We start from the raw sequence: 23,714 nt of genomic DNA on the forward strand, positions 1-23,714 counted from the left end.
ATACAGAAAAACATATCAGCAAGCACTAATTTGTCTCACTGATCTATCTCCCTAATAGCCAGAGGCTACTTTTAACAACACTGACTTAACAAAGGAATCTAAATTGTATAAATCAACGTCTCAATTAACATTTTGTTTAGGAAGAGTTACGGAAGAGAAACAGAATGTAATCATTTGCTAGCACAGTGGCTCCAGAGGTCTGGGAGCAAGTGCAAGAAGAATGGAGTTGAATGTGGGAAGGGTCCATTATTCTTTCAATAGCGTCTGGTGCTGCAAAATATGTGCTTGCATACTTTCCTACTTGAAAAGCTTAAGTCTTCAGTAGCTCCTTGGTCTGGGAAAGTGGCAAGCACCCAAATGCTAACCCAGGGATCTAGGAAAGAGATCTACCTGAAGAACAATATTTTTCAAGTGGCCTTAGAAGTGAAAAATGGCCATAAAGAGAAGCCTCATTCCCAAGGGATTTTATTCCTTCTGTCTGGCTGCTGTTCGTCAGGTGCCGTTCCCCACACACATCCCCAGCATATTCTAATGCAAGAACGGAGAGGGCCTCTCTGAAAATAATCACACTTGCTGAAAGACCTGCCCTGCATAAATATCTCTAACAACAGTACAAACAGAAATCAGACTTCTTGCCCGATACTTTAGTTGAAATTTATGGCACCGCTGGCTGTGATTCTGTTATTACTATTCTACCTGGCTAAGGCTCAAAGTCACAGAAGTGGGAATTTCAGAGGTATTTTCAGAAATTATGTAGCTCGTTTGGAGGGAAAAAAAACAACAAAAAAAATATATACCTAGTTCTACAAATGCTGTACCAATGCATTAGTGAACAAAGATATATATTACACATATATGTATACATGTATGAACACATGTACCATAGAAATTGGACAGAGAAGTTAGGGACGCACATGGCCTCTGAAATGATATTTAATGCTATACCTTGGGAATAATAAAGCAAAGAGGAAAAAAAAAAAAAAAATCAAAGGGAATACTGAAAGACAGTCTCTTGTGCTCTTGCAAGTATCACCAGCTGCTGGAGGATTTATATGCAGAAAAACTAGAAGCTGAGCTTTAACTTAAATTTCCCTTGCTTTTTTACTGGTTTGCTTCCAACCCTCGGAGTTTAATTAAAGCCCATCAGCCAATTTTTTTCTGTCTGAAGGCCCTAAATTATTCCCTTTTTAAATCTCTCTGTATTGACTGACCCAGATTTTTCAAAATCTTGAGCTTCCACTAACCTGAATTATGAATACCTCCCACACACACTTTTTTAAAAGGTTAAAGGATTTCAAGATGATTGACCCAAGTAATACCAACAGCTATTGCTGGCCAATATGCAGGTATGCAGGTACATGCACAATTACTCATTCTAAGTGTAACTTACAAGATACAGCATTCTGCATTGCCAGTTCATGTATCAAGGTCTAATAGCCACCTCCTCTTAATTCTTAACAGAGTATATCATATTTGGTGACTGGGGAAGGAGAGCGCCCTATAAGAAATCTCTAAGACAAGAGGATAAGAAGTTTTACTGCTTGTAAAAGGAAACTCTATCTAATCTTCTCTAGCTGGGGAAATGGTGCTATAAATTTGATGAAGAAAGGAAGGATTTAAAGCCAGAGAAAATTAGGATTTCTCAAAGCAGAAACATAGAGGACATGCTGCCCTTAGGAATAGATCTCTGCTATTTACTCGATCTACTGGAAGAACTCCTGGGGAGCATGTCTTAGCAAGAGAAAGGAAAGTTTGCTATGCTCTTCATTTCCTGTGTAATTCCAGAAACTGCCAGGACAATGCTGTTTGGGGAGAACCAAACTACGGCTATTCAAGAGGGAATTCAGCATTGTATTCTGGATGAATGGAAACATTTTGAAAGATATATATTTGCTGCGAGTAAAGTAGAATGTGAACCCAATAAGGATTGTGGGCCCACATATACCTTCAACCAGCTAATTGTATATTCTGACTCTTTCCATTATGACTTTCACAATATTCTTAGCAGTGCTAAACATCATAGTAAATCACCCAGGTTAGAGTTCACAGTAGCCATGAAGTAAGTGTCATAAATCAGCACTAAAAATATTATGCAACTACAGTTCAACTGATTCCAAGTGTAGCTAATTTTAATGGAGAGGCTATCTCTTTTATGTACTCCTGCAAGTTAGTGATTTGGGATCTCAATGACCAGGATGAAGGAAAGGCTCTTCAAAGTCTGGGTTTCTTAGAATAAACTAGACGAGTCGTTCCTTGCAAAAATCCCAAGGGTATTTCCGTCCAGCCCACTGCAAAAATCTTCTGCTAAGTATGACAATTTAAAGGATTAAAAAAAAAAAAGTCAGTAAAATACAACAGTACGGGAACCACAAGCTTTGGCTGGGCTCGTGAGCCAGGACCTCAGCCCCAAGCAGAATCAGACCTTTTAACTGAAGAGGAACAGTCACATGCCTCATTTCACCCTTACTTTGCTTTAAACCAGGCCGTTTCCTCCCCCCCCCCACCATATTCCACATTGGCTGATAAATTCCCCAACGGCGGGTGTTAACTAACTCCGCATTCCAGTCTGCTCTGCGTCATGGAGTTCCACATCCCACTGATGAGGAACACATGGTGGACATGTGGTAGGGGAGAGCCTGACAGCGCTCGCACAAGCAGGGATAACTCCTCTGACCTTTGGCTTTTTTTCTCTCTGTACCATCTCCAACTGCACAATAAGGAGTCTGTGCGCCTCTGTCCGCGTACTGGTCATTCTGGGATCACTGGACACAAGCTGAAACCCTAAGATTTCAACAGGCAGCTATACTGAATACACACTATGGCTGAAAACATACGTTGAAAGTAATTAATTGATCATTCTGTGTCTCTCCTCTAACCAGACCACTCAGAGGAACTTCATACAGGATCATACAGGTTACATCTGGATCAATTGGGGTAAATATGTCACAAAAACAACCGGTGATGGCTACATTTCCCATCAACTCTGTGAAATAAACTAACACACAGCATTGTTAAAAAATGCACAGTGGCAACTGTATTAAAGTATTAAGACATCTTTCTAAAACGAACAGCCCATTTGTCATCTTTTCAAGACCCAAGCCTGGCTTAGAGTAACAATGAAATTCAACTTCAGTGTTGTCCAACCTGATGACTCATCCAGAGCACTGCATTTACCAAGTCACATGGACTCGAGGGTGTCCAAGCAATACAGTCATCCCTTCCTCTTTTGAAACCTCTGAAAAGTAAAACCAAATCATGGGCTAAGTGCTGGTCTGAGACCACAGCAGACAGACAGACAAATGACTAATGACAATCCGCGCAACATACATTTACTGACGATTAGAAACCAAATGTTGAGCCTCATGCTCTCTGCTTTTAGTCTTATGCGTACTGTAATGCTGGCAAGAATTTTTCAGTAAAATTAAATCTGTTGCCAATAAGTCTTTCTATAGGTACACTCAACAGAAGCTCCTGCTAATATTCCAGATTCTAAGATTCATGACCTCTTGCCTGTACAAGCTGTGAAGACACGGCATGACCTTTCTTTTATAAAAAGGACCTGGATATGCTGTACATTCCTTTCACACACACACACACACCCCCCCACACACACCCCCACAATGAATAAATAAAATAACACAGCAGCAGCAAAACACAATAAAATTCCATGGAAGCAACAGTATTAAAATCAGTAATAGCAGTAAGTTCTTTAAAACATAAAGTCAACATCTCACTAACCGCTTTGATAGTATGTTCACGTTTATTGTACAAGCATAACATATAAAAGCACCAAATTAAAATGTTTTCCTTATATTTGGCTATATCCATTTTAGAAACAATAAAGTGTTTTAAAAATATTCCATTTCTGAAGTTGAAGACTACACTCATCCCCAACATATCTGCAGAAAAAGCAGAGCAAGTTGAGCAAAGTTTAAATGCATAATAAAAAGGGCAAACTTTCTGAGAAAATTAATGCCTTTTAGTTATAGCAGCTACTCTTGGTGAACTGAGAAACTTCTCAACAGGCATGCAAGACCTCCAAGGGCATCTTGAGAACATCTACTCCCAACTCATGGCTCAAACAACAACTCACAGGCCAGTATCTTTTTCTGAAATGTTCAACAAAATCCTCTTTTGTAAAGAAATATGATTAAAGCTACACCAACATTTTTAAAGTGTGGTTATAGTCTGAGAAGTTAGTGTGTAAAAATCACACCCTCTTATTCAATAGACCTAGTTTCCCTGTTTTGATTCAGAGTCAGATCCGCTTGCTTTACTGGCTAAAATAACTTTTTACAACTTTCTAAATTCCTACTAGTACTGTGAAACCAATTCAGTTCTGGGAAGGGGAACCAGATTCTTTTCTGGCTTGTGCATCTGCAAAAGGATTATTACCTAAATCAGCACATACAATTTCTATTTTTGTGATGGAGGAGCCAAAAAGAACCTGACTTATTTTCTGATGCTAGTCAGAAAATTTTATTTTTATTTATGAAAAGAGCACATCTGGAATAACTGCAAGAGCAGATCTGGACTAACAGGAAAGACATGAAGATCTACACATTGCTCTCTAAAAGTCATATTTTAGAGAAAAAAAGATATATCCAACATCTTTCCATGGCATTTCTCAAAATATCACTTGAATGCAAAGGAAACTTAGTAACAAAAATTTGCTAGTAGTGAAAACTACTGACTTTTCCAACACGGGAATACCACTAAAGCTAATACTTGTATACTCATCCTGTAGACAACTGAGCATTGCAAAGAGTTTTTGCTCCCTGGTCTGCCCTGAGTTGCTCCTCAGGATTTTCCTACTGAGTTGGGTTATTGCATCCCTTCCTTCCCTGCCAGTGGTACTGCTTGTGGGGACCACCCCCTAACACACAAAGTAAAAAGAACCAAATTATCAAAGTCCTGCTGTTTAATCTATTAAAAGTAATGCAACTCATTTTGACACGTGGCTTATGAAGTACTCGATCATACATCCAAGCTGGGGGCAAGCTGGAGGTGGTGGCCCCCTTCACCAGCACAGCTGGATCTGGAAGAGGACATCTGCCCATGATCTAGTTTAGGATGCTTTACACAGTGGAACATCTGCCTATACCTGTGTCATTCCCAGTTTTCCTCATGGAAGTAGATTTTAAAAGAAGAAAAATCAAAAGAACCACCATAGCAGTGGCAGAGTATTTCAGAGATGCCAATTTCCCAAGGAGGGCAGTTTCAGAGAAGAGAAACACAAAGGAAGTTGCAGTGTGTTCATATATGATCCACTTATTTAAAACAAATTATCAGCAGAAAAAAAAAAAAAGGCAATATCCCAAGGCAACAGAAAGGAAATCAAGTGTATCAAAGCTATTCCTGAACTCCCATTACCTACCCACTTGGCAACGTTGACTTTTAAAATTATACTGCACCATTCATTTTTACCCTCATGATGCAAGGGGAAAAGGAAGAAAAAAATCTCCCATCTCACCCCCCTCTTTTTATTAAAAACAGATCTGTATTGTTACTTCAAGGTTACTAATGTTAGTACTGTATATATTTATAGATGAGATATTCCTTTCTGTCTGAAGCACATGAGGTAATAAGTAGCTGGAATTGTCACGGTGATTTATTAACATATTCTCTAGGAGAAGCCCTGCACCTGCGTCTGTGCAGACAGAACACCCACGAAGGCTGAACTCACCCTTACACAGCCCTCAAGATCTTGAAAGGAAATGCTCCAAATTTAGACCTGCTCCAACAGGTGTCTTTTACTGTCTCACTTTGCATGACCATAAATATCAGAGGTGGAGCAAAACGCTCCCTGTCCATTGTAATCGCGCTTTGAAAACAAATACTTTTGCCCCCTCCGAAAGCAAAGGCAGCAGCTATGGAATTCTCATCATTTCCTCACTCCTTCATCCTGCCAAGACCCAAGTCAGAGAGATGTCACCGGCAAAACCAGGCTCCAGGGATGAGCACATAACTTTATTTTTTTCTCTTCAAAGGCCCCTAAGCTGGCTCCAAAACTTCCCCAAACTGTATTTCTTTCATTCTAGTATCTCATCTTGCAGCTATTTGCCAAAGTGAATGACATGCACGGGCTGTTCATGGCTTTTTATAAGCTCTCATTACTCAAACAGGGAACCATTTCCTTGAAAATGCTTTCCCCAGCAGCATTAGTCTCTCTAGGCACCACCAATAAATTTGTCTCCTGGCCCATCCTGATGCACACCAAAACACGCCTGGATGGATGTATTTGATACTGTTTTGCACTTGTTTACTGGAGGGAGGATGCTACCTGTGGGACTTGTCATCAGGGTAATTAACAGCACAAGAAAAAAAAAAAAAAAAAAAAGAAAAAAAGGGCAATTTTAACAGCTGAATGGAAAGCTTTGCCAGATTTGCTCTGGCAAGCAAAGGAGCAAAATCCAGACTCCTTTCTGTGGTGTAACAAGGAGAGGCATTCTCAAAACCAAAATGGCTATCCACAACTCTCAAAACCCCAAAACAAATCAAAACAGCAAATCTGGAAAAGAAATCCTAACCAAACTGAGAAAGAGAATAACAGGTTACACCATGAACTTAGAAATCCTATTAAAATGTTTCATTCTGTAACACTTTCTTTATTACAAAATATCTGAGTCAAGAGCAAATAAATATTTAATACTCAACAGGTACTCAAGAGAATGTGTGTTTTCCCCTGTCCCTCCCCACCAGCTGCTCTTTTATGGCAGGAAAGTGAAGAGCGTGAAATCCAATGATAGGAAGAAGGCAAAGGTCAGGAAAAAGGTTTTTCTTCAAGGATTTAAATTAGCGTTCTACAGCTTTGGATGTTTTGTCAACACAACTTCCCTCCTGTGAGGAGGGGAAGCCAAAGGTCCTTTGAACCATTTCGGTATGGGATCTAGATTTTTACCAGTAACAAGATTCCTAGCTTTAAAGAAAAGTTCATCTTCCCTCTTCCCATTCCTTTCACCACTCTTTCCCTGTCCCTCCTTCCATGCGCCTCCTCAAAAAGGGAGGGAAAAAAAATAGAAAAAGAAAAGGATCTGAAGAGCAAAACAAGCACTGAAGGAATTCTAGAGTTCATGTCACAAGACCACTATAGCCCTTTAAAGGGACATTAAAAGCAAAACAAACAAAAGCAACACCCTCAAGATGTCTATTGTATTTTACAGAGGAATGAATGAGTGTACTGGAAATTCTCCCATCTTGCCACAAAGTCTGTTATTTCATCAAAACAAAATCCAGAGATCAAGAAACGGCCAACATGGTAGCTGAAAGTCAGTCACTTCAAGTGATCCACGAAGAAAACGAGATCGGGCTTGCTCTTTTTTTTTTCTTTTTTCTCTCCTTGCTTTACTATGATGTATAAGACAAAAAAAAAGACAACTTCAAAGATCTTTTTAAGCGTCGCTTTTGTTTCTCACATGAGAAAGTCAGAGCTTGAGCAGGTCTAGACAACACGGTGGTTAAAACATCATTAGCTGCCAACACTTTGTCTTCCTAGAGCTCCCACAGTTGTGGCTACCCTGGAATTGCCTCATTTGAAAGTATTTGACAATTTCCATATAATCTTTTGCTTCCCTCAGAGCTTCTCCAAGATGGCAGCTGTAAAACCGAGAGAGCGCATGTGCCTCCACAGCAGCCAGTTTCAGATGTCAGAGGCTCACCCAGGTGGATACTGGCCCAGTGCTTCTGCCTGATGCTTCAAAGCATCTTTGTCTTAATTTTATTTTTTTTTCTTCTTTTTAACACTTAGCAGATCTTCTCTCCTTATGCTTCCAGACTATCCCATCATCTGTGGGCTTTACTTGGAGGGTGGCTAACTCTATACATTAGATTTCATACCTGTGCATATGGAAATGTAAGAAAGACAGGGAGACATACAGATTTTTATCCCATCTATATATTACCAATACTACATGTACCAAATCCCAAACAGTTATGCTCAAGAAAATCTCCTGAAGACAATGTAACTGAACAGGTGTTCCTGAAGGCAAAGTTTGGCCTGCAGGATAAAGCCTGATTAATTTAGCTGTAGGGTAACAGGAACAACAATCCTCTGGTTAGATGAACCTGTAAAATCAGAGGTCAACTAAGATCACACATGTTACAGCAATTTCTAAGTCATTACACCATAGCCACCCGCTAGTGCTAGGAGAAAGCCATAAAGACAAGTCTATCACTAAAAGTAGATAAAATATTCCTTCCTAGCCCAAAATAGATCTATTAGTCTTTGTTTGCACAAGAACACAGCATGCAACAGTACTGAATTTCCTACACTATGCAGATCAGCTGCAGTGTATGCACAGAAGCCTTACCTGCAGCTTGGTCCCTGCCATGTCCAATAAAAACCCAAGAAAGAGCCAGTGGGAACATGCTGGGACAGGCTCTTTCCATCACAGCAGTTAACAGGGCTCACTCTTGACCACCTTCCTTCTAGGGTAATCCTTAAACTCTGGCAGAAGAGGGGTCATCTTTCCATGGGCACACAGCATCTCCCTCGCATCTGGTAGCAGGCTGTTCAAGGAAAGATTACACCTAGCTGTGGCCTGCAGCATACACCAGATGCATTTTCACAGAAGAGATTTATCTGAGAGCAGACCTCAGATGTCCGCATCCTTGACTTACAAGGTCCACATGGATGAATTTCCCAGTTCTCAGATGGCTGCCCCACAGGTGTCTAATCTCACAGAGGTGAAAGTCTGACTGTCAGCCTGGGACAGACTACAAAGGCTGGCCTCTCAAGAAGCCAGCAGAGCTTTCCACAGAACACATCAGGCAACGTGTGTCTGAGAAAACTAAAATCATTGTACAGAAGAGCGTAAAGAGCAACAAGCTATCTTTCCTTCTTCTACTAATGGCTGTGGATATAACACAGATCCCCTAATGAATCTTTTTGGGCCTGGAAAGACAGCTGAGGTTTTGTGCCTTATATGCAAAAAAGTGTCATGAAATCCTGAGAGCCTCTCTCAGATACTCTGTAAATCCCTTTGGGACTTAGCCAGTGAGACTAGCATTTCATTTATGGACATAGGTCTACCACTTCCGAATCTCTGAATCTAAACTGTACCTGAACTATAGCGATACTGGCTTCATTTCAAGGAGAGTTACCTTTCCACCCATTCCTTTTCTTTCCCTGGAATTTTTCACAATAAAGGTATCAGACAAGCCTATCAACTGGTTGTAATGATGTAATGCATAATAAAATACTGCTCCCTGAATATTGCAAAAGCTGCTTTTCCTCTTCCGTTCTCATCCTACTTTGTCTTTAACCATCACTCCTAGTCCACAGTTATTTTCCCCCATCCCAAGTTCAGTTTCTATTACAAGGACTCATAAGCTTACTTCTGAAGGATGGATCTTTTAATGACAAGTTCTTCATCCAAGTCAGCTTCATTAGCCATGAAGAGCAATCTTTTTCCTGTGTCATCCACGCCAATGAAGTCACGCTGCTCCACTGAAGTAGAAAAATCAAACACAGTCATTATATAATGCTGTCTTAATGCAGGCTGGAAAGACAAATGGGACCACCAACCACCCCCAAAATATGAAATACTAGGTTTCAGACTAACCCAGCAAATCAATGAATTTGCAAAAGTTATCTACAATATTTATTAACTTATTTTCAGTCAGGGTAGCTGATATATATCACAACATTCAAAACACTGGCCCTGCAAGGTTTTTGCATCCTTTTTATGAAGATGCCAACTACAGGTCCTGACATGCAACACTCCATCCTGAGCTGTGCTTTCCTTCTCTCTCTCTTTCCTTTTTTTTTTTCTTTTAAAGAAAAAAAAAACCCAAACCCAAAACCTGCTACCTGAATTTACACAACAACAAACCCCAGGCAAGCAGAGAGTTCTTCAAAATCCAACTGCTTCTTCCTCATCATAAATCACTCCACATTAGAATTAGGTAGTCTGGAGAGGATTATGATTTCAGTTGAGACATTAACTACTTTGCAACTGATCTCCTATTTCAGATAAATACTGATGGCAATAGAAAACCTAAATCACATACACACACACATAAAGGTATAGATTCTAAGACTCCTACCACTGATGTTTCTGGGTGGGTTAACTTGGTTTAAGTATCTATTTATAAAACTGCCAACCAAGAGAATATGTAATAGTCACGTATATTATTGTGGCAGTTCCCATCTCCTGCAATCAGTGACTGTGCATCAATAGTGACTTTGGTCTACTGAAATGTAAAGCATTTGTTTCTGAACAGTTTTCCACAGCATCTGAATACAGTGGTGGCAGCTTATTCTAACTTGTACTTTGTAGCATGAGCCATCACTCTGGTGGCAACGATACACTGATCGTTACAGGAACACAGGCTGTACAAGAATGCCATGGTACAGTTCTAACAAAAACCTCTTCTCTCCCACTAAATACTATTATTTTGGGCCAAACTGGCAAATATTCAATCTCCTAAATTCTAAGCCTTTAACCACACTGGAGTAACAGCATGCTCTATAAGTAGTTAATTCTCTAAGATCTTTTCTCAGCCAAACCATTTTTAACCCTGTTTTCCCCAGTTCAGCCCCATCCCTTATTTTACTTTTACTTGTTCCTTCAGAGTTACCATAGCAATAACCACTACCAAAATACAATCAAATCTACACAGCTGTTGAAAGTTCTCCTATTGGCAGTCTTTGATCCAAGTGATCAAGCATACTGTCTTCAGAAAACCCCCCATACCTTCTCAGAAATTAATCATACAGCAAAGAAGTACAAAAATGGGCCTGAACACGTAACACTATGACATATTAAGTACAATTAGGATAAAGCTCACTTGCTGTAAAAACTTAGAAATAAGTCTTGAAAGCAGTACTGATTTTCATGCTAAGGAGGGCAATGAAGTTTGAGAGTAGGGGCTAATCAACCATTGCCACTGCCACCTAACTGGGGTCTCCTGATAGGCTAGAAACACAACAGTGACCGATATTCCTGTGTGAAGGTACCAACACTTCTCTCAAAGTTCACATGATGGCTACCCATCTCCTGACTGTTCCTACAGTAACATAACATATTAAACTGCTATAGCAAAGCTCTATGCAATAACAAAAAGGGAAAAAGAAAACTTGATGAAAATGGGACCAGGTACATGACTGCCACCAAACCAGTTTCTCTTGCTTGTGTGGATAGGCAGGAAACACACAGTGAAATCATGTGAGAGTGCTTTTTTTTTTTTTTTTTTTTTTGTGGTGGATGCCAGGTCAGGTTTTTCCCTGTACACTGGCAATAAATAGCATTACTTCTGTAATTTAGAAAAGACAAAACTTATTACTAAAATAAATTATCCAGAGATACAAGAGTGCTGCTTCAAATCACACTAGCATTACTTAGTGAGGAAAAAATAAATGGAAGAACAAATACATAACTAGTTTACAAAATCCCTGCAAGGGAAGTATGAGAAAAATGTTAAAGTTGCAGTGATGTTACTAAAAAATCATTTAAAGTATAAACATGGAATGCAGGATGTGTTTTACCTCCTCACAATAGATAAATAAGGATTTGACACAGCTATTGCAATTTACTAGTTACCTTAGAAATTAGATCCCCATCAATTTTAAGGGCTTTAATGACCTGAAGAAATCATGACATCACAAGAGAATGGAAGTTGAGCAATCCAGTGATGAGAAGAAATAATTTTCAGTCAGATTTTCTAAAATGCTTTTTAATCAAACATAATTAATTGACACTTGGGAAAAAGACACCTTTGTTAAAGATTCAGTATCCCCACCCTTTCAATTAAAGGGAGAGAATTCACACGATGCAGCCTGAAAGACCACCAAGAGGTCTTCTGGCAGACACAGGGAATACCAGTGATGACATGCCTGCTGCTTTCAAGACAAGAAAAACAAGCAGGAAAGAGTCACCATCCCCATCTTTTCTGCCTTTCTTTATACACAGAAAGGTTCAGACACTCTTTTCCACTCAGTCCCTTGCAGGTCATCTTTAAGCACATGGCTCCATTCCGGGTGTCTGAATTCCTAACACTGTTTATTTGGGTTACTACCATTCACTAGCACTTTGCTTTTTTTTTTTTTTTTTTTTTTTTATTGCCATGCCTCTTATTGATCAATTAAAAAAGCCAATGAGATGATTATTGTCAATATATGATCCCCTAAATATAAAAGCCAATGAACTTCACCCTGTAGCTGGCAGCTGATTTATGTCAAGCATTTCAGGAAACCATCAGTATGAATTTATAGCTGCTTAACACTGCAATTCATGCTGATTTAAAAATTGTTCCTTATATCACAGTTCTTGAATGTTCAGTAATATCCTGAAAGCAACAACTTTGTATTGGATTCCATGACATATGTGAAATAAAATCCTTGTTGCTCCTTCTCAAAAAATGAATGAATTTGTAGGAACAGTGAAACAATAAAGCAAGCTGCAAATATATCTAGTGGCTTGTCAGGACTAAGGATCCATTTCTTAATACTAACACTTGAACAGTACAGTACAAGTACATAGAAATATATATGTCATGATTTAGAGAAGGAGCTAATAGTGCCACATACTATGAAAAGCTGCCTAACATTCCACGTTAATATCTTGTCTTCAGTTGCTTATAAGTTTAATCAAATTTTAACTGTTTGGGATGAATTTCCAATGCCAGGTGCCTGCCTTAAGATGAACATTTGGAAAACTTCAGCAAAAAGAGTTCAGCTGCTTCCAAGGCTAAAGAAAATAAAAAAGTGTTTAGCCTAAGCTTAAATGGTTAGGTGGCCCTCCCCTTGAAAAGCTCTGGTATTCCAGTTCTTCAGAGAAGCAGCATGACATTCAGTAAGCACTGCTGACCTGTGTATCAGGAGTGTACTTTTTGCCATCTGACTCCATTATAAACCTTTGAAAAACTGCAGTTTCACATGCTCTTTCAAGACTTCTATTTTTGCTGCAAAAATTTCTGCATATTTTATTCTTAAGGGAAGATTGTTTCAATTCCTCAGCTCCTAGAACTGACCAAATAGCAAGTGTCATCTAAAGTACCATCAGGTGGTACAAGCAAAGCACATAATCCATGAGGCTCCACAGCCACACTGCTCCATCGGAAAGAGCTTAATTTGTTGTGTTTCTGCAACCTGTTTTTTACAAGGAAATAAAACTCATAAGCTCACAAGGGTAAGGGGAAAAAAAAGCATGAAAAATGTGGACTCTGCAAGACAGGGTGGAAGGGAGAGAAAGTAGTCCCTGAAAACTGGTGGAAACTGGGGCTATCTGTGAAAGGACACTGGACCACGGGGAAGGGGAAGGGGAAGGGGAAGGGGGAAGGGGAAGGGGAAGGGGAAGGGGGAAGGGGGAAGGGGGAAGGGGGAAGGGGGAAGGGGGAAGGGGGAAGGGGGAAGGGGGAAGGGGAAGGGGAAGGGGAAGGGGAAGGGGTGTCTATGGGCAGATAAATGAAGCAGGTCGAGATGAGAAGTGGAACTGGTAGTGAAAGAAGAGAGTAATATATGAGAAAGAGAAGCTGGACTCTTGACAAGGATCCTTGAAGGAAGAGACTAAGCAAAGAGAACAAGAATGGAGGCTGGTGGTGGCAAGAAGCCAGCATGCGAAAAGAGATAGGGATGAGCTAGGACAATGTTGACAGCAACAGGGTGCATTCAGTCAAGCAGGAATGAAAGGCAGGAGGGTCTGGTGCTCCCTAAAATGTACTGCCTCTCTCCAGAACCTGGAGAAGAACCCAAAATTCCTGTCTTGGCACTCCCCTGCTTTTAGCAAATGACTGAAAAAGGTCTGGTAGGGTTCATGTCTCATCTGAGGCAGTTCATAGAAAACAACTTACTAGTGCTATCCATGACAGCTCAAGTAAAGTAGTTTTGAGTAGGAGACCTTAGCATCCAGCCCCACAGAAAAACACTGTGGGTGTCAAAACACTTCCATATAATGGAATTTTAATGTTTTCAAGTTTGGTCTTTTACAGTTCTGAGAAATCACACACAAATTTTAACAAGTCGTGTAGGAAGAGTTATGCTACAAAGTCAAGCACACAGACATTAAAAAACAAGCAAATTAAGAATGCATGTGCAACCTGATGTGTTTACATTTGTGAAGAGTCTTCAGATGATCTTGTTTATCCTCACAGACCTCCTCACCCCCATCCTGTGTGCTCAAAGCTCGTGTACTGGGCAGCTCTGTGATGTGTAACCACGGACCTGTTAGTTTGTACCTCCTGAATGCTCAACTCTGTGGCTGTAGTAGTGATCTTGACAGTGTTTTATGTGCCATTATCATTTAGATTGCCTTTTCAAAAACAGGGGGGTTTAGAGCTGTTTCAGAGTCCAAGTCCTAAATGCTTTCAGCCCTACTAATCTTACACTTTGCTCCAGAAAATCTTTTCATGGAGCTTTCTTTTAAAAACACATTTCCTCCACTTTCAGACACACACGTAGTCCAACTGTTGGCTGGCATTTCACTCCTCTCTCAAACAGTTTGAAGCTACGCTTTCTTATTCGTATTACTGTAATGCCTCTGAGCTTTAATCATGGACCAGGACGCACTAAGCTAGCAATAATCAAGCTTCAGCAATTTAACAGATATCATTAAAAGAAAATGAGAGGTATGGTATGGGAACAACTGTATGGTATTTAGTACTTTTAGCATACAAGTAAAATAGGGATAATAGCCCTGCCCTGCCTTACAGCAGTGTTGTGTGAATAGATACATTAAAGATTACAAGGCACTAACTAAGATATTATGGTAAGAGGGACAAGATAAGCATCTAACCAAGTCCTTGAAATCAGTGGGAGTTTTGCCTAGCAAAAGGCTCCTGGATGTGATCTCAGAAGAGTAATTCAGTACATATGATGAGAGGGGAGAATTTCTAGAAGTATTTGTAACCCACCTAACGCTGGTCCCTACAGTCAGTGGTAAAATTCCCAGCTATAATCTGGCTGATGCTTAGTACTCTTGAAAAACCTAACGGTTTTAATGTTCATATGTAACAAAAATTTAGGGTTTGATCCAAAACTCACTGAAGTCACCTGGAGCTTTTCCCTTAACTCTTGTAAGCTTTGGATCAGAGCCTGCAAGATTACACGAGTCTAATACTTAATTCTGAGCTGGAAAAAACCAAGTCACACCCCCACCAGGGAATGTGAGGAAAAATAGGGCATCTGTACCTTTTTTATTTCTTTTGCTCTGGGATTGATAACTAAACATATCATACATACCAGTGGTTTCTCTATCACTTATTAATAAATAAATACATGTATTCTTATCTACACACCTGGCTTTTTTTTCCCTTTCTGTCCTGGTACCACTTCTGTGAGTTCATGAGTTTTCTTCATCAGCATGGAGAGAGTAGCATCATGTGTCCGAAAGAGATCCACAACTTTATATAAATCAACATCTGTGATCAGATCGCAGCTCAACACCAAGACATCAGTCTGTCAAACAAGAAAAAAAACCCAAAGCCTTCAGAGATACAAATGACCACATATGGATTAGCATTTGAGGACTCAACAACAAATACGCCCATAGCTTTTTCTGTAACTTTTTTCTTTTTTTTTTTTTTCTCTTTACTTTAAAAAACACAGGGTCTGCCATACTCTGCCAAAAATAGTTACTTGTTTTTACCGGTTCACTTTTCTTGAGTCCTGCTGTTACTGAATTAGTTATTTGGTTAATGCTTATCCAGCTCTGGACCATAAAGAATATGTGACCATCCAAACTGCCATCCTCTGCTCCTAAGGGAAGGAACTGGGACTCAGAAGCCATGGCTTTCAAGACTGCCATGAAATACTGCAGTATTTACAACAGCTACTTTTAGTTACATAATGATGTAGAAAAGAAATCTTTCTGAAGAAATCTTTTTTAGCTGACTTTGCATCTGGCTACAAACCACTGGAAAAGATATTTAAACTATGTTATTTTATCGGGGGGAAAAAAAAGCAAAGACTATCTAGGATGTGATTTACTCAGTAATTGCACTGCGATGGTGGGCTCAGTTTAGAAATACATTTCCTAAAACCAGCAATACCCCATATAAAAAAAAAAAATATGAGGAAGTTAGGTCCTATTTAATAACAGGCTTGTATTTAATTTTGATCTCAAAGGATTCCAAAGTGCCTTACTAAGTATTTAAGAGAACTGCTGCATATATCACAGAAACACTGTCACATATTGAGCGAGACGTAGCAGCTTCATTAACCATGCACACTATCAATATACTCTGGCTAAAACCTCTTTCTTAGAAACAATTTTCTGTGTTTCACATGGGTTGTGGAACATATTGCCAAAAATCTACTAGTTCGGCAATTATCTTCATTTAAACTAATCCTAACATAATATTTTTGCAGCATGGCCTACAGAAAAGTAGCAAGTTTCCACTTTATTTTTTGTTAATGATCAACCTTCTAAACGAGTCTCAAGAAGATAGTGTTTCTTTCTTGACATTTACCATTCTCACTTTCTGTGCTACCATTTACTATGGTAAGCCTCCCTACAGAGCATGACATGGCTTCCTAGTTTTGTCTTTTTAAGAGACATTATTAAATAAGAAGGGCACTAGAAAATACTTGGTAAAACCTGAGTTGATGAACTCATGGAGTATCAGTAATTCTTTTACTTTTGAAAACTATCTTGGTTCAAAGCGAACTAGTTCAGCATTGACCTTGTATTACAGAAAGATTTATTATAGAAAGGTTTGCTTTACAGACTTTATCTTATACTAGGAGATTCCACATCGTAGGTGAGACTAACTGAGGTCTGGTATTTACATTATTTGACAGGTTCTCCTACAAATGCTAGGTAGTTTCATGTGTTTACCAATAAGTCATTGGAATTCATCATGTCACAAACTGTTAGAGCTGCTGATTTGGCATGCTGTGCAAAAGGTCAAGCTCTTCAATTTTCATTTGATTTCTCCCCACTTTACTGAGAAACACCTGGCTGCTTTACAGGAAGGAACAGAACAATGTGCAGGTTGAGAATTTTACACATTCAAAACCTGACCTGCATCGCCCCTTTTAACATATTTTCAAAATGTGTATTTTATATTACGGTTTTGCCCAGGAGAAGTGCTTTAATTATCACTTCTCTAAAACAAACAACATGCACACACTGGAAAAAAAACAACCAACCCAAACCACTAAAGCAAGCTGCCTAGCACTCTGGAGCAGCCCTGCTCCAACATTCCAGTGTGTACAAAGAAAGTAAGAAAAAAATTCAACTTGGTATGGAAGTAAATGTCCTGCTTCATAACTGTAAATAGTGAAGAAACACATATTAAATATCCTGGAAAATCCTGCAAAATTTTCAGATACTCCATTTTTAGAAGAGCACGAATGAATTACAATACTTGCAGAAAAGGCCAAAAGGTATCCAAGGCTCATAAAAATAGACCTGTACTTTTCAAACTCAGTTTGTAGAAGGAAGAGGTCGCTGGCTTCAAATCTAAATGCATTCACTCCAGTGGTGAAAATAAGAAATAATAATAAAGAGAGACAGACACACCAATGGACTTATCCTGAGGAACAAGTATCTGGACTTGTAAAACAAACCTTGCAATTATTTCACATTTTACTAAATGCTTTAATCTGTCACTACAGCAAAAACCCAACAAGCGTTTCATAGTTGTGAACAGGCTCCTGGGTTTTTTCTCCTCACTATAGGACAAGCTTTTTGCAAAAACTGAATGCAAGACCCCTGAGGAGCATACGGGAACAGAACCACCAAATGTCTGGTTGCCATCTGTTCTACCCATTTACTCTCCCAATATGTAAATAAACGTCAGTGAGCACAGGGACCAGTGAAACACACAGTTGCTCTGTAAAGCCCACATTTCTGCCTCTCCTCCTGATGAGCAGAGCAGTGGCCTCAGAAGCACGCTGAGAATACACCATGAAAGGCTCTTTTGGGACTTGACAGCCTCCCCTTTGAAACACCACCCCCCTCATAAATAAAGCCCTCACTGTCTAATGGATGCAATTTTTTTCCAGTGTACAACTCCTGAACGAATAAACTAATGGCTGAATGAAAAAATAAACTATCCTAGAACCCTAGCAGAAGTGTGTGTTTTTCTTTACGTTTTTAGGGTGGGTGTAGAAGAAAGAAAATAAATGGTAAGGCTTGTGGGTTTTTTACATATATACATGCCAAATAAATATAGTGCACCTTTCCCAATGAGCCGCTGATACAAAGAAGAGAAGTACATACTTACTACATGCACTCATGTGCTAACAAGGGGTATGTGAACATACTTGACTTCATGAATTATGCAAACACCTAAGTACACACATATATCTCTTAATGAAATACATGTAACAATGATTACATCAACCCCAAACTATTATACAAACAGACGATAAGAATCAACATGAACTGATTAAAAAAACCCAGGAAGCACACACCCCAAGCAGAACCACTGCAAAGGAAGAACAACGCATGCACAAATGCAGTCTCAACACCCATTACAACCATGGGAAGGACAAGGCAAGGGTCTTAACTCAAGAAGGACCATCTAATGTATGGAGCATGAAACAAATGCTTGGAATTTCTGGCATTCTCCTGCTCTGCCAAACTTAATAGGTGCCATTTTGTTTACTCCTTTTATGACACAGAGGAGACGTCATCACAGACCAGGGCTCTACCACAGAAGCTGCTGTACAGACCACTTGAAAATACCATCAAGCATTATAAAAGAGAACAGCAAATGACTTTGGGTTGGGGAACACAAGAAAACACTGCAGTGCTACTCGGGTATAGGGACAGCAGCCCTAGCTTGCTGGTAGCACAGCTCACAATTTTTGTGAGCATCACAAGAGCAACAGAAAAGACAGAGAGAATATGAAACTCCTTGGAAGAGTCACTTGGGTCCCAGTAATCCCATTTAACCTCAGATTTGCAATTTACGCACTCAAGTTCAGAATTTAGACTCTGCTGCTGATCAGTGGAGAAAAACAAGGTCCTGCAGAGATCTTCCCACCTATGATCTGAGTTTCAAGGAGATGTTTCTCTGTCCCTACTGACCATGGAGGGAGCCCTGGGCTTCCAGTCTAGCCATCGCTGAACACAGTGTTCTATCAAGTCAAGTACGGAAACACAGCACTTAAGGCCTCCAAATCTCCGCTCTCCCTTTCTAGCACTGGCTAACAGCACTTCACCATCAAACGTTTCCGAACTGTAAAATGCTCAGATATTATAAGATAACTTACATACTCAATCTGGGTAAATACAACACTGTAACATAAAACACCAAGAGATTTATACAAAATAGAGAAAAAAAAAACAGTACAGAAAAAAAAATCAAAACCAATATGTCAACAATTATATTAAACCCAGCACAATATGGAAAATCTACACAAAAACAAGACCAAAAAGCAGAATGTTTCAAGAACTCAGTTCAAGACAACTGATTTAAAAATAGAAAACATGTTTTCAATGGAACTAATTCATACCACAGATCAAAAGATGGATGCAATTATATGGTGTAATATACCAGCATAAATAAAAAGCCTTTGGACTTTCTCACACTGCATACAAAGGCAATGCTAAAAACTCTTTTATATTCAGCAATAATTGCTGGATCCCTTCTGTTCAAACAGGAGATAGCAGGGTTGCCACAGATAGCTGGCAGCAAATGATGAATTTTTAGTGGTATTCACTATGCTTTTTCTATCAAGTATAGACAAGGGCAGGACCTTGTAGCCTAACGTGCTGATTGCCTCAAAAACTGCAGACTAGAAAATCAGAAAACATGTGTTGCAAGGAAATCTCTAATTTGAACAAAATCAGCCTCAAGAGAAAGAGGAAAACAAATGTCAGAATGCATTATAAACAGAAAAGAAGCAAAATATCCATGAGCAGTAGAACTAGCTCCTAAGAGAACTGAAGACAGACAAAACATTGAAGTTAAATGCTAGAAGTTTCCAGTTGCACAGTATTACACCTGAGACTGACAGGAAAAGAAAAAAATCAAGAGACTAGATAGACTCTGTTCCTACACTCAGCCTAAGTTAACACATGCACAAACAGAGAATTTTGCATCACTTCCTGTGGTGTCACCATACAACAGGGGAGAGAGGAACAAGTTATAATTACTGCTGGAATTAAGACTGAGTTTTATACACAATAGCCTGGAACTTCACCCACATGTTGCATTAACAGTGGGGTTTGTGTGTAATGCTTTTATTATTCTAAAGAGTGGAAAGGGAAAGAACAGTTTGGCTGTGGGCAAGCGTTTCGATTGCTTGTTAGCGTGCTCCAGGCAAAGCCAAAGATACCTCCTAGCAATCGCATTACTCACCACTCTTCAGATCAGAAACTTACATCCAAGGCTTTAGAGAATCCCTTTTTATCTCAGACTCCATTAAGAGTCCTCCAATTTCCACACCTGTGACCTCTTTGAAGCTCCATGGCTGTTGCTGTAACTGGAGCAGGGAACCTCTTTTATTTTTTGATGTCTGTAGGATCTTGTTAGCTACCAACTGAAATGGCTGCCTTTGGCTGGGAATTCCCACTCTGCTTTTGTAATGTCCTCGATAGCAAGATTCAGAAGAAAACCATGATTTAGTACTTTGTTAGCAGACATGAAGCATTTACCTACTGTGCACTCACCCTGCAGCAGCAAGTTTGCTGTAGACCAGTACCTTCGTAACTATTCTAAGGATAGAGGGTAGTGGAGGCACAGGATGTCCCTCAATCTGAAATCCAGCAGCAACCACTCCTTATTAAAAGATGGAAGAAACTTTTTTTTTTTTTTTGAAAGACAGTGTGTAATATGAAAGAGGCTTCTTTTTTCTTCTTTTTTTTTTTTTTTTTTAAAAAAAAAAAAGAAAACAGAAAAGTCTAATGCGGGAGCCAAGGGAGTCTCTTCTAATTTCTTGGATGGCCCTGAATTCATCAGGTGAGGATATCTTAAGGCAATGTGAATGCCTTCACATACGTAACCTGTCAGCATCACTGTTTATCTTCTCAAAGAAAGCTGGAAGAAAGATGCCAGAAGCTGGGGAGGAGACTTAACCCCAGTCCCATCATATGGCTCATCCTAAGCATTATATCAGATGGGAACATACAATGAAAACACCATTTTAGGTTATCTTTGTATCTCAGGAGCTACCATCCAAAATCAATATTTTTTAATTTACATACATATAAGCTAGGAACAGGAAAGATATTCAAGCCCAGAAGGCATCCTGTCTCCTCCCAGTAGGAAGTCTTGTTACCTATTGCTCAAACTGACACGTGGGGTGGAAAAGGGTAATTTAGAGCTATCAGCAACCAAAAGCAGAAGTTTAGAGATGAACACAAGTTCATAAGCTTATTAAGAGTGTTTCCAAAGCAGGACATTGATATTATGATACATACTGAACTGTAAAACTTCTGGTCTGGAACATAAGCTTTGTAATCCACCTTTTCCTCTGGCTCCGACTAATCCAATTTTGTCACACAGTACTCCAAAAATAATTTTCCCAACTTCCTCCTCCAACCACATCACCCTTCCATTTTCTGTCACATCAAGCACAAGCTGTTTACCTGCCTTTTAATAGCCTATCCCTTCCACTTACCATGCACTTACCAAATCTACTGCCTTACATCAATAAATGATGATGACAGCTCTATCACCTACTTGTACCTTCTAAAGGACGTGGTTTTAGGCTCTGCTGTCTTTTTTTTTTTTTTTTCCTAAAAGAAATCTGCTACCCTTACACTTACAGAAAACTGACAATTATCAGGCTATCAGTATGCTGGGGCTCCGGCCTGATACACTGACACATACTATGCTGTCTCGCTAGGTTCTCTCATTTGTCTGAGGCCAGGAGTCATCTCCTGGGTTTACGTCCAGATCCTAGGCATGCCACAGAGGAGACTGGTTTTTTCCGCCATCTAAAGGCATCCAGAAAGCGTGCACTGTCACTCATGAGAACCACGCCTGCTAAAGCTCAGAGGAGCACCCCATAACCCAAGCCCTGAATTCACCAGTTCATGGAGGGTGAGCCTGGCAAGCTAAACTCTCCCCTGGCTCAACGCACTGCATGAACAGATCCCTTCTTCACAGGCAGGAGAACTCCCGAAACAAATGGCGCTCTCCTCATGATTCCTATTCCTGGAAGGCAGGTTTCCAGGACTACCTGCACAGCAGCACTAGCAGACCTGCTGCGCAGCTGATCTTGGACTCTGCCTCACATGAACAGAAAGGAGAACGCCGCAGTCAGGCTCCAATCTCAACAGCAGCGGCACAGCAGGCTTGCTGCCAAAGCCCAGAGCTCAAGCCCAGGCTTAACACTTAATGTAAGCAGAGCCTTAGGCAGTCAGGTGCTGCAGTCATACAAACAATAATAATAAAAAGTAGTCCTAATGGAGCTCAACCGTCTCAACTTATTGAAGGGAAAGAAGGCCTTTGCCCACAGCCCGCAATTACCTGAACAGCAGATCTCTCAGCAATACAACAAAAAGCAGGCATGACTGGATTCAGTGGCTAGAAATCAGTGTTCAGCATAGAAATAAAAGGCAAAGTGGTTTGAGAGGGAGAATAAGTATAATCTGGAATAAAACACCAAAGGATATAATACACTCTTTATCTACTAGAACGTATGAATAGAGCCTTGCTATCTTTCAGAAACACATTCACTAAGTCATCCGTAAGTTTTGGGGCTAACAGCCCTAATTACTGTGTGCAAATTCCCTTACAGACTAGAGGATCATAATGGTGCCTTGCAGTCTCAACCCAGACTATAAACAAAAACCAAGACATATACAGCATGTGTCCTTAGGAATCATTCTGCCATCCTGTAGCTAATATCAGTGTGATTTAAATTTTAAAAAAATGGCATGAAATTCTTTCCAAAGTCAAACCAAGTCACTACACAAAACCCAGTTTCAACTCTGCTCCAACAAAAAACCCAAATGCTAAACTGCTCTACAAAGGACACGCCCTGTGAAACACAGCTCAATGGCATTGCTACTTCGTACTAGACTGCACTGAACTGAGTGTCCACTTGCGTGAAACCTGATTAGCTTTGTTCAAATGTTGTTTTCTTCCTGTAAAAACTGAATCATGCCATGTTAAATAAAAGTACTGTTTTGAACCATAGATTCCTACACCTATATCCTCCATGCGATACTATTTTCTCCTCTAGCACCTGTCCAATTTTGCCAGTGATATTTGGTCTGCAGCAACTGCTGTTGTAACAAAAATGTTATGAAAACTTCCAATACCTCCACTGCTTTTTCCAGCACTATTACTCTACATCCAGAATTTTCACCATCTTCGCAAAGGAGCTAACAGAATTTATACTACAGAAGAACGCTTAAATTTGCTTCAAGAAAATCTGAATACACAATTGTTTCTCCCTTTTCAGAACAGAACCAAGATAACCTACGTGGGCTTCCCAGTTAACGTAACATGACAAAAATGCAAAATTAAATTCCAAGCATCCTACAAGTCCACTGATCTTCACCATGGCTTTCACCAAATTAAACAGTGACAGAAAACCAGTGCTGAGCAAAGTGACAGCCTCTGGGATAGCCTGTGCTGTTCACAGCACCACCTTCCTATTATCAGTGTTACAATACTGTACCAGGCTGCAAGAAACAGACACAGGGAGAAACCCTCTCTAGCACAGTAACTCCATGGGTTGATGTCTGGCATCTACTCCCTCCCACATTCCCCAATAACTGGAACTATGTACTTAGGTTAACACACACAATTGTGTTTGATATAAACAATTCCATTTTCTCTTTCAAGGGATGAATACTCACTGAGGA

The 23,714-nt window shown here is 39.8% G+C and overlaps 1 protein-coding gene across 1 annotated transcript in view; it reads right to left on the bottom strand.

Annotated features, from left to right (window-relative positions):
* Positions 1–23,714, bottom strand: part of EIF2B3 (eukaryotic translation initiation factor 2B subunit gamma) — a 104,778-nt gene that overhangs the window by 67,867 nt on the left and 13,197 nt on the right. Inside the window, exons 4-5 of the mRNA XM_030033702.2 lie at positions 15,235–15,394; positions 9,337–9,448 (exon numbers count right to left, since the gene is read on the bottom strand). Of these exons, the coding sequence (XP_029889562.1) occupies positions 9,337–9,448; positions 15,235–15,394 (272 nt within the window). The remainder of the gene's footprint in view (positions 1–9,336; positions 9,449–15,234; positions 15,395–23,714) is intronic.

The sequence above is a fragment of the Aquila chrysaetos genome, chromosome 12 (assembly GCF_900496995.4).
Source record: "Aquila chrysaetos chrysaetos chromosome 12, bAquChr1.4, whole genome shotgun sequence".
Taxonomy (NCBI): domain Eukaryota; kingdom Metazoa; phylum Chordata; class Aves; order Accipitriformes; family Accipitridae; genus Aquila; species Aquila chrysaetos.